Source organism: Cebus imitator, unplaced genomic scaffold (genome assembly GCF_001604975.1).
Source record: "Cebus imitator isolate Cc_AM_T3 unplaced genomic scaffold, Cebus_imitator-1.0 Scaffold38, whole genome shotgun sequence".
NCBI lineage: Eukaryota > Metazoa > Chordata > Mammalia > Primates > Cebidae > Cebus > Cebus imitator.
In genome coordinates, this window is record NW_016107353.1 from 3479551 (window position 1) to 3500888 (window position 21338).

General features: G+C 41.1%; 1 protein-coding gene across 2 annotated transcripts in view; it reads right to left on the reverse strand.

The window, feature by feature from the left end:
* Window positions 1-15261, reverse strand: part of NUCKS1 (nuclear casein kinase and cyclin dependent kinase substrate 1) — a 32199-nt gene extending 16938 nt beyond the window's left edge. For both annotated transcript variants that reach the window (XM_017525462.1, XM_017525461.1), the window contains exon 1: window positions 14947-15261. In XM_017525462.1, the coding sequence (XP_017380951.1) occupies window positions 14947-14963 (17 nt within the window). In that variant the 5' untranslated portion in view covers window positions 14964-15261. The remainder of the gene's footprint in view (window positions 1-14946) is intronic.
* Window positions 15262-21338: the final 6077 nt, after the last annotated feature.

The window sequence follows — 21338 nt, forward strand, 5'->3', positions numbered from 1 at the left end:
CAGAATTATCTCATATATTGCCATTTATCACAAAAACTATAATATCAGTATAAAGCAAAATATGAACACAGAAGCAATTCTGCCTTATTAAGGGCAACCAATCAGAAAAAAATACAGTCATCCATAAATGCTATAAGAGGGAAAAGATAAAATAATTTAAATAAATAAAAGATCTGTGATAACAAGGGCCATTCATGACTCATAATGACTTAAAAAATTAGCAGGCCGAGGTGGTGGTCACCTGTAATCCCAGCTACTCGGGAGACTGGTGCACAAGAATTGCTTGAACCGCTTGAACCCGGGAGATGGAAGCTGCAGTGAGCTGAGATTGTGCTACTGTTGTCCAGTCTAGGGGACAGGGTGAGACTTTCTACCATTTAGAGACTTGCTTTGTCTAGGGTTGAAATATATTTTTGATGAATTTGTTCCTAATGAGATGACAGGACAGAAATCCAGCATTTAAGAATATTTAAGTCCCAGGGAATGGGAGGTTCTATTTCTAGGTAAAAACAAAAAAACATTCTAATTTCCTCAAAATATAGTCATGTGCTGCATAATGGCATTATGGCAAACTGCATATATGACGATGGTCTCATGAGATTATTATACCATATTTTTACTTTATTTATCTATGTTTAAATATATAAATATCTACCATTGTGTTACAATTATCTACAGTATTCAGTACAGTAACATGCTATACAAGTTTGTAATCTAGGAGCAATAGGCTATACCATACAGCCTGGGTGTGCAGAAGACTGTACCATCTGGGTTTGTGGAAACACATGCTATAAGGTTTGTAAATCACCTAAAAATGCAGTTCTGAGAATGTATCCCTGGTGCTATGTGACACATGATTGTATTAAGTTAAATGCCAAAGCTAAATTAACTCTTCAGTGTAAAATGAGTATTAATAACTAGAACTGGAGGATAGCATAAAATTTCAATACAGCACAGAGTTTAAAAACACAGATTCGGGCCGGGCGCGGTGGCTCAAACCTGTAATCCCAGCACTTTGGGAGGCCGAGGCGGGTGGATCACGAGGTCAAGAGATCGAGGCTATCCTGGTCAACACGGTGAAACCCCGTATCTACTAAAAATACAAAAAATTAGCTGGGCATGGTGGTGCGTGCCTGTAATCCCAGCTACTCAGGAGGCTGAGGCAGGAGAATTGCCTGAACCCAGGAGGCAGAGGTTGCGGTGAGCCGAGATCGCGCCATTGCACTCCAGCTTGGGTAACAAGAGCGAAACTCCGTTCCCCGCCAAAAAAACAAAACAAAACAAAACAAAAAAACACATATTCTTGAATTTGAATCCTGACTCTTACAAGTTGTATATCCTCAAGCAAGTTACTTCCCCTCACTGAACTTCAATCTCATCTGGAAAAGAGGAACAACAATCCCTCTCAAAAGCGTTGAGAACATTTAAGAACATTTATGCAAGGTATACAAATATCAGTAATAGCTATTATTATTTATAAGTATTAACTTGTCCCACCTAGAACACCACTGTAATTTTGAACACATAATTAACTCTTATTTGGATATAATTCTTTCAAAATATGTAAGTCTTAAGAGTACTGGGTCTAATATCAGTTAGAAAGACTGTCTTTGTTTTCTTGTTCATTTCACTAAAATGCAATGAATACACACACACATATATATATATATATATATTTTTTTTTTTTTAGACAAGGTATGCTCTGTCGCCCAGGCTGGAGTGCAGTGGTGTGATCACAGCTTACTACAGCCTCAAACTCCTGGATTCAAGCAATTCTCCCACCTCAGACTCCTGGGGAGTTGAGACTACAGGTGTGTGTCATAACAGCTAGTTAAATAATGAATTTTTTTTGTAGAGACCAAGTCTTGCTGTTTCCTAGGCTGGTCTTGAACTCCTAGCCTAAAGTGATCCTCCCTCCTCAGCCTCTCAAAGTGCTGGGATTACAAGCATATGCCACCACATTCAGCCTTCCTTATTTTTATTTCTGAATTTACGGCAAAGTTTTCAGGTTACCATTTAGGCCAAAAGATTTTCAATCTTTTTTTTTTTTTTTTGAGACAGAGCCTTGCCCTGTCACCCAGGCTGGAGTGCAGTAGTGCAATCTTGGCTCACTGCAACTTCCGCCTCCCAGGTTCAAGTGATTCTCCTGCCTCAGCCTCCCAAATAGCTGGGACCACAGGTGTGTGACACCATGCATGACCAATTTTTGTAGTTTTTGTGTAGGTAGGGTTTCACCATGTTGGCCATGCTAGTCTTGAACTCCTGACCTTGTGATCCGCCCACCTCAGCCTCCCGAAGTGCTGGGATTATAGGCGTGAGCCACTGCCCCTGGCTCATTTTTTAAGTTTAAAGCATTCATAAAACCTATCAAAGTTTGATGGTAGTGGGGGTGGGAGATATGGTGGTACCAAGAATATTATATGCAGTAGAGCTACTGGACCCTAGACAATCTAACTCAACCTTTAGCTTGTATCCTGTCAACAAATACCCCTGGAAGGGAATGACTGAGAAACTCTCATGATCCCCAAGGCAGCCTATGCTAAGAAAATTCCAATAATAAATAGTTCTTTACAATGAGATGAATCTGCCTCTAATGTCCACTCAACCGGTCCTATCTAGTTCTACCTCCTGGGATTACCATGGTCTAAATCTAACCCCTCCTCGTCAGAGCATTCCTTGAATTTATATGACTATTCCCACTTTCTCTTTGAAGCTAAATACTAGGGTTCCTTTTTAACAGTTCCTCATATTTCAAGTACTCTCTTCATGCTCTAGCTGCTTTCCTCCATACCACCTTGGATTTAGTAAATATTAAAGCAGTGCCCAGAATGAAATATAATATCGTTTTAAAAAAATGGGAAATGGGGAGCAGACCAGGATTATGACTCTCTTCTTCCTATTCTAATGCTATACTTCAATACAACCTAAGATTTCAGTTCCCTTTTGGACTGTTCCATCATTCAGTCTGCTACGTATTGTAATTCCAATGACTAAAACCTCCTTTTCCATAATCTAAGATCATTTGGTATCCTGATCCTACCATTTCAACATATTATTTACTCCCCAACTTCATTATCATCTGCAAATTTAATCAGTACACCATCAGTGTCCTCATCCATATCATTAATTAGAAGATATGCCAAGAACAGAACCCTTTCAGTCATCAGTGGAAACGGTCTTCCAGGAGAACAATCTATTTGTCAGCCCTTTCTGGGTAAGGCTGCTCAGTCAAAGTCCCTCACACTGAACTATCACTTTGCCCATATTTCTCCATCTTACAAGGACCTTATGTGAAGCTGTCAAAAGCCTTGTTGAAATAAAAACTTGGTATTTTCAAAGAATTCTTTTGCTCTAATAAACTTTTTAAAAAAGGAAATTAGTTCATTTAAATCAGTGACCTTTAAACTTTTTAGCAGTAAACACTTTTTGCTCAAACAAAATCTTCCCAGGAAACATAAAATTAAACACAGCTAATCAAAAAGATTTTATAGATATACATTTCTTATATTTTTAAAATTATCTTATTGCATAATTGTCCAACTTGTGTTCTGCCAAAATAGGTTTTCTAATGGCTTTCTGGTAATTATCAATGAGATATTATCAATATTACCACCCCAATAAACATTCAAAGTGAATTTTTTATTTTTATTTTTTTAAAGATGGGGTTCCACTATGTTGGCCAGTCTGGTCTTGAACTCCTGACCTCAGGTGATCCACCCACCTTGGCCTCCCAAAGTGCTAGGATTACAGGCCTGAGCCACCGCACCCGTCCCAAAGTGAATTTTAATGTGAAAAGCTTTGAAAATTCCACATTAAAGGAAACTGGTAAACTTTAACTAAAAAATTATGTATTTTTAAATTATTTATTTTTTTTGAGATGGAGTCTCACTTTGTCGCCCAGGCTGGAGTGCAGTGGCGTGATCTCAGCTCACTGCAACCTCTGCCTCCCAGGTTCAAGCAATTCTCCTGTCTCAACCTCCCCAGTAGCTGAGACTACAGTCACCTGCCACCATGCCCAGCTTTTTTTTTTGTATTTTTAGTAAAGATGGGGTTTTATGTTGGCCAGCCTGGTCTCAAACTCCTGACCTCAAGTGATCCACCTGCCTCGCTAGGTGCTAGGATTGCCGGTGTGAGCCACCATGCCCAGCCTATTTATCTTAAATGACAGGTTCTTACTCTGTCACCCAGGCTGGAGTGCAGTGGCTCACTGCAGCCTCCAGAGTACCTAGGACTACAGGTGCACACTATCATGCCCAGAGACATGCTGTAGACAGGCTGCCCAGGCTGGTCTCCAACTCCTGGGCTCATGCAATCTTTCCATCCTGCTGAGATTACAGGCCTAAACCACCACACCTGGCCCAAAATTATACTTAAAATTTGAAGCAGGTGTGGTGGTCCACACCTGTAATCCCAGCACTGTGGGAGGCTGAGGTGGGCAGATCACTTCAGCCCATAAATTCGAGATCAGAGATCAGCCTAGGCATCATGGACAAACTCCATCTCTACAAAAAAACAAACAGACAAAAAGCTGGGTGTGGTGGCGTGTGCCTGTAGTCCCAGCCACTGTAGGGGTTGAGGTGGCAGGGTAACTTGAACCCAGAAGTCGAAGGTTTAGTAAGCCTAGATCACGACACTGCACTCTGGCCAGACTGACAGAGGGAGAACCTGTCTCAAATAAATGACTACATAAAATTTACATCAAACGTTTAAGATATCTCCAAAACCAAACATTATGAAGACTGCTGATCTATATGACCTTTTCTTGTGTGTGAATCTGCAATGACTTTCATTAATAATCATAACAGCAGTTACTTCAGATATTTGAAATGTACTAGTTACTTTACCTAAATTGTCATTTAATTCTCACCCTAATGCCACAAGTAATTAATTCTGAGGAAAAGAATGCTCAAAACACCAAGTAACTTGACTACAAGCCATTAAGTGGTGAAAGCAATTTTCCAACCTAAGTACTTCCAACCTTATAATCCACACATCACTGGTGATGCAGCTTCTCAAACTTTCCTTTTCTAAGTCTTTACAAATCTAATTCTGCCAAAGAACTGGTGCAATTAAAGTTGCTGCACACCAAGTACTGCTGCCTTCTCTTTAAAATTTGAAACATTTACCTCTTTCCATTCTACCCACAAAGATGATTTAAAAATCTCACATGCAAGATTTTCTCAGCATATAAAAATATTGAGGACAGAATGCCTGAACACAACTCAGAGTAACTTTTTTTTTTTTTTGAAAACAGGGTCTCACTGAGTTGCCTAGGCTGGAGTAACGAAGCACAATCACACCTAATAGCAGCCTGGACCTTCCAGGGTCAAGTGATCCTCCCACACCCCAGTAGCTGGGACTACAGGCACTGGCCACCATGCTTGGCTGATTTTTTTCTTTTTTTTTTTTTGTAAGAATGGGGTTTTGGCATGTTGCCAAAGTTAGTTCAAACTCCTGGGCTCAAGCAATCCTCCTGCCTCAGGCTTCTGAGTAGCCAGGACTACAGTTATGCAACACCATGTCTGGCTGATTTTAAATTTGTAGAGATGAGGTCTCCCTACTGCCCAGGCTGGTCGTGAATTCCTTGACTCATGTGATCCGACCTCCTCGGCCTCCCAAAGTGTTGGGATTACAGGTGTGAGCCACTGTGTCAGCCAACTCTGGGTAATTTCTTAGAACAGCTTCACTTATCTTGACCTTCAAGTTCCTTTTGCCTAAAATACATTGTTTTAACTGTATTTTATATCATCCTGCTTAAAGAAAAATCATTAAATAAAATTATTTAATTTTAATGAAAATTAAATAAATTTCATTTTTTGTGAGTCTCCCCATTGTCTGGGCTGGAGTGCAGCAGCATGATGTTGGTTCACTGCAAACTCTGCCTCCCAGTTTCCAGGAATTCTCCTGCCTCAGCCTCCCCAGTAGCTGGGATTATAGTTGTGTGCCACCACACCCAGCTAACCTTTTTGTATTTTTAGTAGAGATGGGATTTCACCATGTTGGCCAGGCTGGTCTCAAACTCCTGGACTCAGGCAATCCACCTGCCTCGGCCTCCCAAAGTGCTGGGATAATAGGCATAAGCCATCACACCTGGCCCGTCCTATTTACAATTTTAAATATAAAATCCCCCCGGGCATGGTAGCTCACGCCTGTAATCCCAGTACTCTGGGAGGCTGAGGAGGCAGGAATGCTTGAGCCCAGGAGTTGGAGACCAGCCGGGGTGACACCCTATCTCTACTAAAAATACAAAAAAAAAAAAAAAAAAAGTTAGCTGGGCATGGTGGTGTACACCTGTTAGTCCCCGCTACTCAGGAGAATGAGGGGGCAGGATTGCTTAAGCCCAAGCGGCTGAGGTTGCATTGAGGTTGGGCCACTGCGCTCCAGACTGAGTGACGGATTGAGACCCTGTCTCAAAAAAAAAATGAGTAAAATAGGATGGGCATGGTGGCTCATGCCTGTAATCCCAGCACTTTGGGAGGCCGAGGTGGGTGGATCACCTGAGGTCACGAGTTCCAGACCAGCCTGGCCAACATGGCGAAACCCTGTCTCTGCTAAAAATACAAAAATTAGCTGGGCATGGTGTCAGGTGCCTATAATCCCAGCCACTTGGGACGCTGAGGCAGGAGAATCACTGAAACCTAGGAGGCAGAGGTTATGGTGAGCTGAGATCACGCCACTGTACTCTAGCCTGGGCAGCAAAGTGAGGCTCAATAAAAAAAAAAAAAGAAAAGAAAGAAAAATAAATAAATATAAAATCCACAACAAAGCCACAAGATATGAGAAAGCAAAAATAAAAAAATCCCCAAGAAAATTATAGAAAAAATCTAATTTTTTCAAACGGCCTCGGTCTCTAATTTCTGCAGAAAATGGAAGTGAGTAAAGGTGTTCTGAGTGATGAGCCAGACACATTTATTAGATAAATGTCACAATCTCCTACTAAATATAAACATACATTATAATTTTTTTAATCAACTTGTTAATGCTTTAGCCCCATGAATAAGTATTAACTCTCATAAGGCACTCCTTATTTCCAAGACTCAAGTTACTTTTACAACTTACCATGTTCAGTTTCACCATATGGGAAGATGTTTTAAAGTCACACACAAATTTCAATGAGCATAAGATACAGTATTTGATAAATAATGTCGGCTAGGTTAGATTTTTCCCAATGGAAGTTTAGTGTAAAACCTATGCAACTAGGGACAGAGAAGCCTCCAATGTGTGAGACTGAAGGGGTCTCAGATGTGCAATTACTAAGTAGAGTCCCATGGTCTTGGAAACCTCGGTCGTATCTTCCAAACCGTCTAACTCGATCTCTAGGAACAAAACTGTAGCCTGACAAAGTTAGTTTTATTGACTCAATACAATGAAGGACAAGCACATGAGAGAAGTGTGGAGCATCTTATGTAATAGAAAAAGTTATAGAATTTTGGGGAAGGGTAGGACTAAGATAAATGAAGCAGTGTCTTGATAGACCAAAAGCACAGAACTGTGTTAAAGGGATCAACATCAGGTCTGGACTGCAGAGTGGAACTAAGGTCCTATTTCCTGGGAAAGAAGTTAAGATAGATGCATTACTTTCTGTTTAACAACCCCTTATTCAAAGCTCTGAAGCTGTAAATCAAGGCTAGTTCTGTGTCAAAATGACTTAGGTCTTTCTGACAAAAGTATGACGTTTCATTTTTACTGATATAATTCCAAACAGTAAAGTTTCTGATAGTCTCTGATTTTACAGAATCAAGTTTCTCTGTAAGAAAGCAGTAGTCACTCAAGTAAGAGAGGTTATCAATCTCCAGTGCTGCATCAAGTCCTTGGAAGACAGGCAGCCCTGTTACCCCAGCATTAGAAACAGCAGGATGGACTTTTTCAGTGGAGCTAAATATTTAGTTTCTTGAGTAGTTCATTTTCTAAGTCATTTTATTGTGACCCAGAACACTCCAACAAAAGGGAGCTGGAAAAGAAAGCTCCCTGAAGATCACTTTGCTTAGCACATAACTAAACAGATAACACAATTCAAATAATAGATAATACCTAGCTGAAACACTCTTAAGCAGCCTGTGATCTCTTCATTTAAAGTGTTTCAAACACCTATAATTATGACCATTTAAATACCAGTTCTTTTGAAACATGGCAATATAACTCTAATGATCAATATGACTTTCTACAATCTAGACAGCAATAAACTTTTCCCAAAAAACAAAGGAATGCCCAGTTTGACCAAAGTGGTCTTGTGCTAAACGTTTCCTCCTATTGTGTACAACATGCGAGGCTCCTAGGTACAGTCTCCAATCTCAACAATCCAAAAAGCTGCTTCTGAATATAGAGTAAGGTCACATTCCTCTTTACAGCTAAGAATTGTTTTAAAAATGCAAATTCAACACTTTTCAGCATGCTCAGTACTTTTAAGTTCGTTTGCAAAGTAACCCATTTGGTTATGCAGACTGCAAATCATATAACTCTAGAGGGACAACATTCACGTAGACTACAATAGGCACAGTATCCCAGAGTTACAGAGTATGGTGACTTTGTTACGTTTTTGAGAAAAACAGGCCAAAAAACCCCAAAAAGCAAAATCGTTTATTCAAAATTAGCTTTCTATTTCTTAACTAATGGTGTTTTTTGGGCTGGAAGAAGCCAGTGAGAAAAAGCTTGAAAAACTGTAAAATACTTTGTAACTGCAAGGTACTGTTACTCCAGTGGAATTCAACATCTCCATTATATAAACCTAGAAGCAGCTGAAATCTTTTTCCTGATACCCAGGGCTGCTTTTGTTGTGCTAGGATTACCCCTCCCCAAGAACTAGTTTTAATCGCTAATTGACTTAAAACACTAAAAACTCAACCACTTAACCTCTTTGTAACCTTTGTCAAGTAAATCATTTCCTTCTAATTTTTTAATTCATTAGGTTTGATAATAGGTATTAAACCTTTTTCAAATCCAATAGTTTTTCCTTTAGTCTCTCAGTATGTTGACTCACACAGACTGTTTTGCTCTTGGGACAAACCCTACCTGTCTCATGTGTATGTGTGTGTGTATATATACATATAAAATATATATGTATTAAAGTGTATATATATCTTATATGCATATGTATGTATAAAATATGTGTATATATAATATACACATATTTTCAGTATATTCATGACATTCAAGATCACATACAGTTAAGTTCTCACTTAACATCATTGATAGGCTCTTGGAAACTGTGGCCTTAAGCAAAATGTTGCGGGAGACTTTCTCATCATTATAACAAAATATTATTCAAGAACTTGCTTACTGTGTATCATTTTGCTTAAAGTTGGAAGTTTCCAAGAACCTACTGATGACAGTGAGTTGCTGTACTCATTGGTTTCGGTTAGCTAATCATCTGTTCAGCATTTTTGCATCTATATTTTTACGTAAAATAAACCCCTCATTTCCTTTTTGTCGTTTAGGTGGCTTTGGAATCGCCTAGTCATGGGGAAATGCCCTCATATTTTTAAATGTATAAACTTAATGCCACCATTTCCCGCCCCCCCCAAAGACTCACACTAAACACTTCATTGGTTTTGCCTCCCATCAGGTGTATCTCCCCTTAACCTCTTAATATATTCACCTCTTCCTCCCCAGAAAAGTTTTATCATGAACTTAACTCCCTCCAAAGACGACAAAGTGTACCCTGTGACAATGTCACATTGAAAAGATCACGAACTGGCTTTGGGTTGTTCACACGAGGATTCAAATTCCTGCTTCATCTCTTAATAGTTGGGTGAACTGTGTCAGTTACTTTATTTATCCTAGCCTCAGGACTAACATGAAATGAGCATAATATATGCCTTGCGCATGATTTTGAAATGTGTATAAATTACCTGGTGAAATATTTAGCACCTAATAGTTGCTCAGCAATTGATAATTCTATTAAGTCTGGAAGTGATTTTTTTTCAGCTCAAGCTGTTAAATGTCCTCAATCACTAACCAACAATTTAGAAATCCAAAAAGTTATGAAAATCTTCATAACTTACATGGTGGCAAAACATGACCTAAATATGAGGCTTTTTACAGTCTTAGTGTGAAAATTCCTCAGTTCATTAGAACTATAAAAGTGTTTATAGGAGTTCTACCCTAAACTAGCGATGGTACATTACTACTATACAGTACATGCATCCTGTTACCTTTGGGAATTCCCAGTTTTTCAAAAAATTTAAAAACACATATGGCCCCAATGATTTCAAACTAGGAATGTGGACTTCTAATACATTCTTTGTAGAATCAAATACCGTAAATACAAATAGTAAAAAGGAGAACGGCTAAAACTTATGCAGTCTCAATCCAGCCTTGCTATTATCTCTACACTTTAACTCCTTGGGTTTACAGTCATCACTAGTAGAAGGAACTGGACTTCTTATTGTTTTTTTAATTTAGTGCTTTTAATTTCCTCTCTCGGCCTGGGGAACACGGCAAAACCCTGCCTACAAAAAATTAACCAGATGTGGTGGGCCACAACTTTAGTCCCAGCTACTGGAAAGACTGAGGTGGGAGGACCACCTGAGTATGAAATGTAGAGGATGCGGTGAGCCTGTGATCGCACCACTGAACTCCCACCTGGGTGACAGTGAGACAGATTCTGTCTCAAAAAAGGAACTCTGAAAATTATTTTAAATGCTGAGTTGAGCAAAAATGCTCATCTTAAACATTTTGGCTGTTTTTCCTATAATGTTTTATATAGAGCGCTAAAAACGCATATAGAATATCCACCATCGAAGAGATATAAAATAAAAAAAACTTGACCATCTTCACACTGAATACTAGGCAAGAAAGACTGGTACCATGGAAAAAATGCTAGTTTTGTATTCAGGTCTGGGTTCAAACCTTAGCTCTGCTATTACAGTTCTATAACAGTAACATATTCTTTAAGCTTATCATGTTATATGGTGATTAAAAAAAAACATTTTAAACATTGTATTGTAATTTTCAGATAATTAATTACATGTATGTTGAGCAAAAGTGAGTATTTTTCTTATATTAACTTCCTGGCCAGGCGCGGTGGCTCACACCTATAATCCCAGCACTTTGAGAGGCCAAGGTAGGAGGATCACTTGAGGTCAGGAGTTCAAGACCAGCCTGGCCAACATGGTGAAACCCTGTCTCCACTAAAAATACAAAAATTAGCTGGGTGTGGTGGTGGGTGCCTGTAATCCCAGCTACTCAGGAGGCTGAGGCAGGAGAATCACTTGAACCCAGGAGGTGGAGGTTGCAGTGAGCTGAGATCACGCCATTGCAGTCCAGTCTGGGGGACAAGAGGGAAACCCCATCTCAAATAAATAAATAAATAAATTTGTAAATTAAATTATGTAAGGTATCTTTGATGGCTTATCATTGAAGGAATGTCTTTTTAGAGGAAAGTGACATGTAATTAAAAAAAAGCATAGATCCAAGGTTAACACTCTCTCTCACATGCACACACACACACACACACACACACGCACACACAGAGAATAAGAGAATGAGCCAGTCTCATCTACAACCATATTAAACTTGTGTCTTCGTGTACACATTTGATAACAAATTTTGAACTTGAACTTTCAAGTTTTAGGTTTTCCCTTTTCAAGTTTCTGGGACTTCTTGAAACAAATTGTTTTGGGGGAGAGAATATTAATTTTTAGAATCCAGGCATGGCCCAAACAATTCTCTTTGAAAAAAAAGCAAACTGGAATCTTGGGAAAGCTGTTCTCAACATTACTTATAAACATGACAAACAATAAAATAAATTTTATAACCACTTGTAAGTGCTTATGTTTTCACATCTAAATTTTCAATAGTAAGGTTTCTGATAATCTCAAGTGTTAAACAAAAAACAAGGTATCAAATACACTTAGGTTACAAAGAAAAGCAAAAAGATTAATTTGAGCAATCTGAATCACTTTCAGTAAGGGAGGAGGCTCTCTGGAGAGTGTAACAAAGCTGTATTTCAAGAAATCTGGTTTCTAGTCTGGGCAAGTCACTAAATCTGAGCTTTCTTTCTCACCTCTTACAAGTAATGGCATTTTTCTTCCTTCCTCACAAAGTTGACTCATGAAAGCACTTTGAAAAGTTAAAAATGTTATACACTATGTTCTTTAATCAGCATTAACTTTAATATTGATTGGGCAGAAGGTACAGAGATCATGAGGGTGGGGACAAGCAGAACTGGAATTGGGAAATCTAGGGTCTCCGCCCCACGTTTGCACCTGCTAGTGTGTGACGCAAGGCACCTCACTTATTCAGGTCCCCGTTAAACTGGCTTTAATAAAGTGAGTTTGCCTAAACCTCTTCCTAGCTCCAAGACTGTCATTTTAAGCTATTAATTTGAATCCAAGGTCTAAAATGTTTGAGCTCTCATTTAGAAGGCAGCCGCTGTAAAGGGTAAAGACAGCAATCTTGCATGAACAAAGTTACTTAAACATAACGTGCTAGACACAGGTCTATCTAAAATCATGCAGTAGCCAACAGGCCCACCATACCCTTCATTTGGAAATTGATGTTAAGGTGCCATTAGTACATTTCCAAATGCTCTTAAAATGTTTAGGTTTATATTAAAATAAAAACGAATACTTATGGTAAAAAGAGAACCAGAAAAACTGCAAAATTATACAAAGGCCTAAGGGCAGAAATACCCCAAGAGAAGACAGAGTGACAATATTTTCTAACTTGTGCTTTTTTGTTGTTTTTAAAACAAGGCTGTTCTGAAATCAGGTCAATGTCTATCACATTTTTTTTTGTTGATGTTAAATGCACTAAGGTAATATAGATTCTTCAATTACACTTTGAAACAACAGTATTTCCCTAAGTCAGGATTTTATTGCAAAATTTAACAAACCACCAAACTCAAGTTTAATTATTTCTGCTTTATTATTGGTCATGAATAAAGACTTACTTTAAAAAATAATTACAAAGAGAATTTACGACTAAAATATATCCAGTAACCAATTTGCTCTGAAATTAGTAATTTGAAAATGGCAAAAAAAACACAGAAAAATAAAAACCCCCACAACATATAAACATCACTCTTCAATTAGGGGCAATAAACAAGGTCAAAATTATTTTAAACAACACACTAAGAAAAAAGTTGTCCAAAAATCCCAATGCCTGCAAAAACACTGATAGAATGTGCTATATATATATATATATATATATATCCCCACATGGTAATATTAAAAATCCAAGTTTCCAGTAAAAATGTTCTGTTCACGTTCCAATACCTAAATCTGGAAAAACAAATTCAGGCAGATGAGATAAGAAAGTCACTACAATAAAATAAGATCAAAACTTGGTGAACTAAAGTTTAAAAGGTGGAGAAAAATAACCTAATTTGACCACACACTAATTACTTCCAGAAGACAAAAGATTCATTCCACATAAAAGAAATCTTTATTTTATTGTCCATTTTACCTGATCCTAAAGAAAACATTCCATTAAGTTGATGGGATAAATCCGTCAAGTTTTATGCCAAAAAAAAGTTATGTATACTATACTCTGAAAGAGCTATCCACACTCCTTGCCAAAAGGCCAGCATACTTTTCATAGTAGATATAGTGAGTTACCACGGATACTGGTTGAAGCTGCAGCAGCTCTTTCTCCGCATTCCCACCCCGTGTGTAGGAGTACGCAGTCCCATACCACCACCAGCTGGAGGATGATCTAGTCTGGAGACAGCACAGTGTAGAACAAAACCCTTTCCAGGGTCCCAAACCTCTCTTTTGAACTCTAATTAAAGATACTTCCATTTCCCACACAACTTGGAATGAAAGGGAAGCAACAACTGTTAAAAGATTTAAAAACTAAGCCTTTATCTATTTATTCAGAAAACACACTATGCAAAGAAGCCAATTCCTTACATTAAAAGTAATATTTATTTGCAACAGCTCTCCTTTTTAAGGCCTCAACAGATTGGACTAAACCACACCCCTCCATAAATGGCACATTCCATACAATAGCCTGGAGGATGGCACAGGACGATTCCACCGACCACTGGGGGGAACAGCAAACTTGTTGAAATTTCGAGAATGAAGTCTGATGGTTACCCGAACCTAGCCCTTTTAATACTAAAGTCACTCGGGGACGAGAGGTTACAAAAATATCCCGAGACGCGTACGCGGGTGAGAGTGGAACGAGAACCACACGGGATTTGGGCCGTGCTGTTAACCCGCACCTCCCTGAATACTGACATTCCCCCGAGGAAGGACATTTCTAGTCCAAGAGAAAGAGCGAACTTTGGGGTTAACTCTCTCAAAACTCTGAGGTGGGGAGTGAGGCAGCAGCCCATTATTTTCCAGGATCCAGTCCCGAACTCTCACTTTTGCCCGGGGGGGAGTAAAAACGGGTCCCGCCTACGCTCGGCCCGATCCGGGAGGCGGGGCCTGCAGCGACCCGAAGTACTGACTCGCGGCCCGGTGGCAGTGCTGCCCCTCCCTTTTTGCTTGGAACACCCCCGTCCGCTAGAGAAATAGGGCTCAGGGCCCCCACCCCCGCGCCAATCGCGGGGGGAAGGGGCATTACGGGTACCTCCGCCCCTCCTCGTTGAAGGCGGGGAGCGGAGCTCCAGTCCGCCCGCCTCACCGCGCTGGCTCCGAGGGGACGGCCCCGAGGAGGTGGGGCCTCTTGGGGGCGCTGACTTCACACCCCTCCCCCTTCGGCCGCTGGCGGTTCAGGGACGCCCCGCCCGCTCCAGTGCGACGGGTGGGGGAGGCAACTGAGCAGACCGGAGCCCTGCAGCGGCGCGGGGCGGGGAGGGGCGCGCGCAAAGGCGCGCAGCCGCCACCCCCGCGCGCCAGCAGAGCCCCCCACGCTCCAGGGTGCGCGCGGGCCCCGACAGGGAGGAGGCCGCGCGTGGCACCAGGGATGGACGACTCTAGCTTTCTGTACCCCACTCTTTCACCACTCGCCCCCAGCCCCCTCCAACCCGCTCCAGGCCTCAGACTCCGCACTGACCTGACAGGCCGCGACATGTTCGCTGTCGAAACAGGACCGAGTCGAGAAGCCAAAGACCAGGACCCCCCCCACCCCGCGCGCTCGGCGCCCCACCCCCCCCGAACTTCAGCCGATGGGACTGCTGCCGCCGAACCCCGAGCTGCAGGCTTCTCAAACTCCGCTGCTCTTTGGTTCAGGGCCCCTGGAACAGACGAGCCCCCCGCTCCCCCGTCTCTTCAAAATGGATGAATCAAACCAGCCGAAAATGCGCCAAAGCCGCCGTGCAACCAAACCCACTAGCGTTTGTGCGCTCCTCCCCAACACGCCCGCTCATTGGCGACTTCTGCCAGATGCGCCCAGATCATTAGCCAGTTTGAATCATCACGTCTCCGAGGCCCCGCCCTGCTCTCTGATAGGCTCCACCTTCACCGTGAGGTCCTGTTAGTCAAGATGTTCTGAGAGCGCACGGCCGCAAAACAAAAATGGTCGCTGCTTAGCCCGCCCCCTGGCTTCCACTCCAGAGTTGCAGATTCGTCTTGGGCCGTATCTTAGAAAGTCTAGAAAAAAAGATTTACATAGGGTTCAGCGTTGGTCAGTGTTAGTGTAATAGTGTTTCATCTCGTCTGCCTTGATCACCTAGAAAATCCTCTAATAGCAAAACCCGTGGGATGGACAGCAGATTCGTCACTAAGGGGCTGCTACAGAATTGGAGGGAAATTCCTTAGGTTCAAAAAATTTGACCTTAAACCTACAAGCCCCTTACCGTGGCTTCAGCATTAAATCTCAGGGACCGAACTAGGTTGCTGGAGTAGAGAGGCAGGATCATAATCAAGGAATATCTTCATCCCCAATTTCCACTCTCCATTCTGGACCTTGAAATCCACTTCAGGGTCATTAAAGTCCCAGTCTCGTACATTACTATTTTTAAAAAAGTCAGGTGTGCAGTAACTAAAAGCATGAGCTCTGGGTCCACAAGGTATTTCAGTTGGAATCCCAGGTCCACTACTTTAATAGTCGTATAACTTTCCTTCTCTGTGCCTCAGTTTTCTTATCTGTAAGATGGGAACCAATGGTACCTAACGGCATAGGCTTATTAGTATTAAATGAGTTGATATATCTATCAAAAGCCTTTAGGATAGTCTCTGGCTCACAGTAAGTGCTATGTAACTGTTAAATTCAAGTTTTAAAAGATGATTCCATTCCTGGGTAGAGATGGGTGGAGCTGGCTCAAAACCCTTTCAATTCTATTGATTTATTCCTGTACTTTGAAAAACAAAACCAAACAAAGACTCTTTCAGGTCATATAACTGAAAATAAGGCACATCATTTCATTTAAATCCGTGAACATTTGTTGAATGCCTGACACTGTCAAGGCAGAGCTCAGGATCTCTGTGGTAATGGCTAAGGCTGAGCCTGCCATGGAAAATAGACATCAGTCCCTGCCACAGTCAGAATCTTAATAACCCACTGAAGATACACTTCCCAAACAACAACAAAAAACCGCACCACATCTGCCTTCTGAAAGTCTCCCTTTGTAAAATCTGGCTTCTCGAAAAGAAGAGAATAGAACAGTCCATTAGTGAAGCATTAAACAAATTAATATATTTTGTCTCTTCCATATAATTCCACCCTCTGCCTGCCTTATTTTTATTTTTAATTTTTACTTTTTTGAGACGGAGTCTCATTCACTGTGCTGCCCAGGCTAGATTGCAGTGTCGCGATCTCTGCTCACTGAAACTTCCACCTCTCGAGTTCAAGGGATTCTTCTGCCTCAGCCTCCCAAGTAGCTGGAATTACAGATGTGCACTACCATGCCCAATTAATTTTTGTATTTTCTATGGAGACAGGATTTCACCATGTTGGCCAGGCTTGTCTGGAACTCTTGACTTCAACTGATTGGCCCACCTCGGCCTCCCAAAGTGCTGAGATTAAAGGTGTGACCCACAACACTCGCCCCCAATTTTTTAATCGTGGTTTAAAAAAAATACATAGCAGGCCGGCCGCGGTGGCTCAAGCCTGTAATCCCAGCACTTTGGGAGGCTGAGGCGGGCGGATCACGAGGTCAAGAGATCGAGACCATCCTGGTCAACATGGTGAAACCCCGTCTCTACTAAAAATACAAAACATTAGCTGGGCATGGTGGCGCGTGCCTGTAATCTCAGCTACTCAGGAGGTTGAGGCAGGAGAATTGCCTGAACCCAGGAGGCGAAGGTTGCGGTGAGCCGAGATCGCGCCATTGCACTCCAGCCTGGGTAACAAGAGTGAAACTCCGTCTCAAAAAAAAAAAAAAAAAAAAAAAAAAAAAAGAAAAAAAAAAGAAAACCCCGTCTAAAAAAAAAAAAAAAAAAAAAACAACAACATAGCATATATGTACCATTTTAGCTGTCTGTAAGTGTGCAGTCATGTGCATTAACATATTCACATTGTATGCAACCATCACCACCATTCAACACCAGAACTTTGTCATTTTCTCAAACTGAAACTCTGTACCCATTAAACACTAACTCCCCACTCTTCCCCATTCCCCACAGTCCCTGGCAACCACCATTTCCCTTTCTGTATGAACCTGACTGTTCTAGGAAACTCATGTTGGCGGAATCATACAGTATTTGTCCTTTTGTGATTGGCTCATTTCACTTAGCATAATGTCATCCAGGTTTATCCATGTTGTAGCAAGTGTCAAAATTTCCTTTCTCTTAAAGGCTGAATAATATTCCATTGTATGTATACATCACATTTTATTTATCTATTCATCCATCAATGGGCACTTGTTACTTCCACCTTATGGCTATTGTGAATGGTGCTGCAGGCAAGTGGGGGTACAAATATGTTTGGGTACCTGCTTTCCTTCCTGGATATATACCCAGAAAGGGAATTGCTAGATCATATGGTGATTCTGCTTAATTTTTTGAGGAATTGCCATAAAGATTCCCCGTCAGCTGTATCATTTTACACTCCTACCAGCAATGCGCAAGTGTCCCAATTTCCCCATGTCCTTGCCAACTTTTTTTTTGTAATAGCCATCCTAATGAGAGTCCCTATATATATATATATACACATATATATACATATAGATATACACACATATACATATATATGTGTGTATATATATATACGCATATTTTTTTTTTTTTTACAGAGTCTAGCTCTGTCACTCAGTCTGGAGTGCAGTGGCATGATCTCAGCTCACTGCAGCCTCCACCTCCCAGATTCAAGCAATTCTTCTGCCTCAGCCTCCAGATTAGCTGGGATTACAGGCATGCACCACCACACCCAGCTAATTTTTGTATTTTTAGTAGAGACAGGGTTTCACCATATTGGCCAGGGTGGTCTTGAACTCTTGACCTCAAGTGATCCACCCACCTCAGCCTCCCAAAGTGATGAGATTACAGGCATGAGCCACCACACCCAGCTCCATGCATGTGTTGGCTAAGTTTATTATCATACCTACTATTGTCAGAATGCCAGGGCAGAAACGTGGGTAGCAGAGTGATCGCCAAGTAGCTTTTCTGGGGGCTCTTTTATTAGGAAAAATTGTTATTATTTGAGTAAATACTATTATTTGCTATTGTGGGATGAGGAAGAGGAATTCTTGTTACTCATTGATTAGGTAGTGAACAGAAATGGCCATAGTCAACAAGTGCAGGCAGGTGGAAATTTCAGAATAGGTCTTCAGGGCGTTGGCCTGATAGCGTAGTGCAAGGCCAATATACAAATGGCCACTGAATGAAGACTCTCCCCCTTCCAAGGCCAGGCCCATATTCTACCTCTCTCTTCACGGCAGCTTCAGCTAATATCTTCCTTCCATTTGCTCATTTATTCACTTAGTATTTCAACCAACACCATCTCTCAGGGAGGAAATAACTAAAGACTTGAACTTCCAGTTTACTTTTTAGTGGATAAGTACAGAACTATGGCCAGTAGTGTCAAAAGAACGTGAAATGCAGTCTCCAAGGTCAGTTCCCTCTAACCTGTCCCCCAGTAACCTGCCCTGTGTACCTGTCTTATCCACAATCAATTTGCTAGAAACTGAAGAAAGACACTGATCATAGGCTAGGTAAGGTTTTAGAAGCACTATCTGATAACACTGAAGGGACAATATGTGTCATGAAACTAGGAGAAACTATGAAAACAGAAAAGCCTCAAGAGAAAGAAAAGGCGGAGTGGTTCCTTTTCCCTGGAAATGATATCTTATGAGCTTTTAAACCCAGGGCTCAATTTCCTGCTATTATTTTAGTTTTGTTTTGAGAAGTACCATTTTCCTTCTCTTTCGTATATGTTAGACAGTAAGAACTGGCAGTGCTGAGACGGAAGACTGATGAGTCTTCCATACACCCAACAAAAACATTTTTCCATCGAGGGTTATGTTGTAGCAGCTGGGAGCTTCAGAAAAATCTTCCAGCACTTTGTGCTGGGCACTTCCAGTACTGGGAACTCATGAAAGTCAACCAACCAGGTCTAAAGACAGACACTGCTTCCACTGACCACAGGACCAAAGGGTACCCCTCTTTGGAGATGCTGCCAGGAAGTTAAAGCTTCTCTAAGTCTTTCTTTCTTTCTTTTTTTTAATTTGTAATTTTTAAACTTCTACCTCCAACCTGCTGGCTCTCTCTGTACCACCATTCTAGAATACGGGATGGGATAGAAGAACTGTATTAGGTTAGTCTCCCTACAACCCCAGAGGCTGAGTAGCCTGCTTGGAGATAGGTCCATGATTAAAAAGGATATTTTCCCTTGTCTTCATTTTCTCCAGTGTGTATTTCTTTGCTCCAGATTCCCAGCTTCCTCTCTATTTTGAATATTAAGAGCTAAGCTTAGGTGAATTCGCACCACTAGACAATAAAGATGTACAACTAAATTGAAGAAAAATGCCACAAGACTAACTTACTGTTTTGCTGGACACCAATAAAATCCATAGAAAGCTTGCCTTTGTAACATTGAGGGAGATACAGTTTTATCTGTGTAAACCACTGTCAAATATTGTGAGGTGGGCACTGCTGAAAAGGGAGGCCCCAAGGTAGAATAAAAAGAGCGCTGAACTTGTAATCAAGATTGTCTGTCTCCGAGCTCTGTAATTAACTACCCAGGTGACCTTTAGCAAATTTCAAACTCCCTGTGCCTCAGCTCCTTCATCTGTGTAATGGGGCTAATTATACTTGTCCTTATCTACTTCACAAGGTTAGCATAACAAGAAAAAAAAATGGGCTCATTTGTGAAAGTAGTTTGTAGACTGTGAAGCACTGTGAGAGGTAGAATGGGATCACATTCTCTTCACTCAGGGAAAAACCCTAATTCCAACAGCTGATTTATTCCTCCAACAGAACACAACCATCCCTGAATACTGGAAACGGTTAAAATCTGCTCACAGCTTCCAGATGGAGAAAAGGTGCAGTGATGACGAGTGATGGCCATCAGCTTGCACAACTGCGAGGCACTTTCTCTTTCGTAGAGAGAGACAATGACATTCTCTACCTCCTAACTATTCCTAGGAGAATTAATCTATTCCAACCATGACCAAGTGGGCATGATTTCACTAACTAGTGCCAGCCTTTCTGCCTGTGTGTTCCAGCTCAGTACCCCTAACCCTAACACATATTTCCACTTGGATGTCCACAAGCTCAATTTATTTACGTCAAAAATAACATCTTTCCTACCCACTTTATTTTCCTGACTCCATTCCTGTCCTCTGTATCATTTTCCCCTGTCAGTTTTATTGAGGTATAATTGACAAATAAAAATTGTATATATTTAAGTTGTACATCATGTTTTGATACATTATGAAATGATTACCACAGTCAAGCTAATTAACATGTCCATGGCCTCACAGTTACCTTTTTTTGGTATAGTGAGAATACTTAAGATCTATTCTCCTGGCTGGGCATGGTGGCTCATACCTGTAATCCCAGCACTTTGGGAGACTGGGGTGGGCAGATCACCTGAGGTCAGTAGTTCCAGACCAGCCTGACCAACATGATGAAAACTCATCTCTACTAAAAATACAAAAATTACCCAGGTGTGGTGGCAGGTGCCTGTAATCCCAGCTACTTGGGAGGCTGAGGCAGGAGAATTGCTTGAACCCAGGACGCAGAGGTTGCAGTGAGCCGAGATCTCACCATTGCACTTCAGCATGGGGGACAAGAGCAAGACTTTGTCTCAAAAAAAAAATCGACTCTCCTAGCCAATTTCAAGTATATAAAAAATATTAACTATAGTCATCATATTGTACATTAGGTCTCTAAAACTTGTTCATCTTATCACTGCAAGTTTGTGCCCTTTCACCATCACCTCTCCATCGTCCCCACCCTCTGACCCCTGGTAACCACCCTCTATACTCTCTCTCTCTTTTCTTTCTCTCCTTTTTTTTTTTTTATTGTATTTTAGGTTTGGGGGTACATGTGAAGAACATGCAAGAT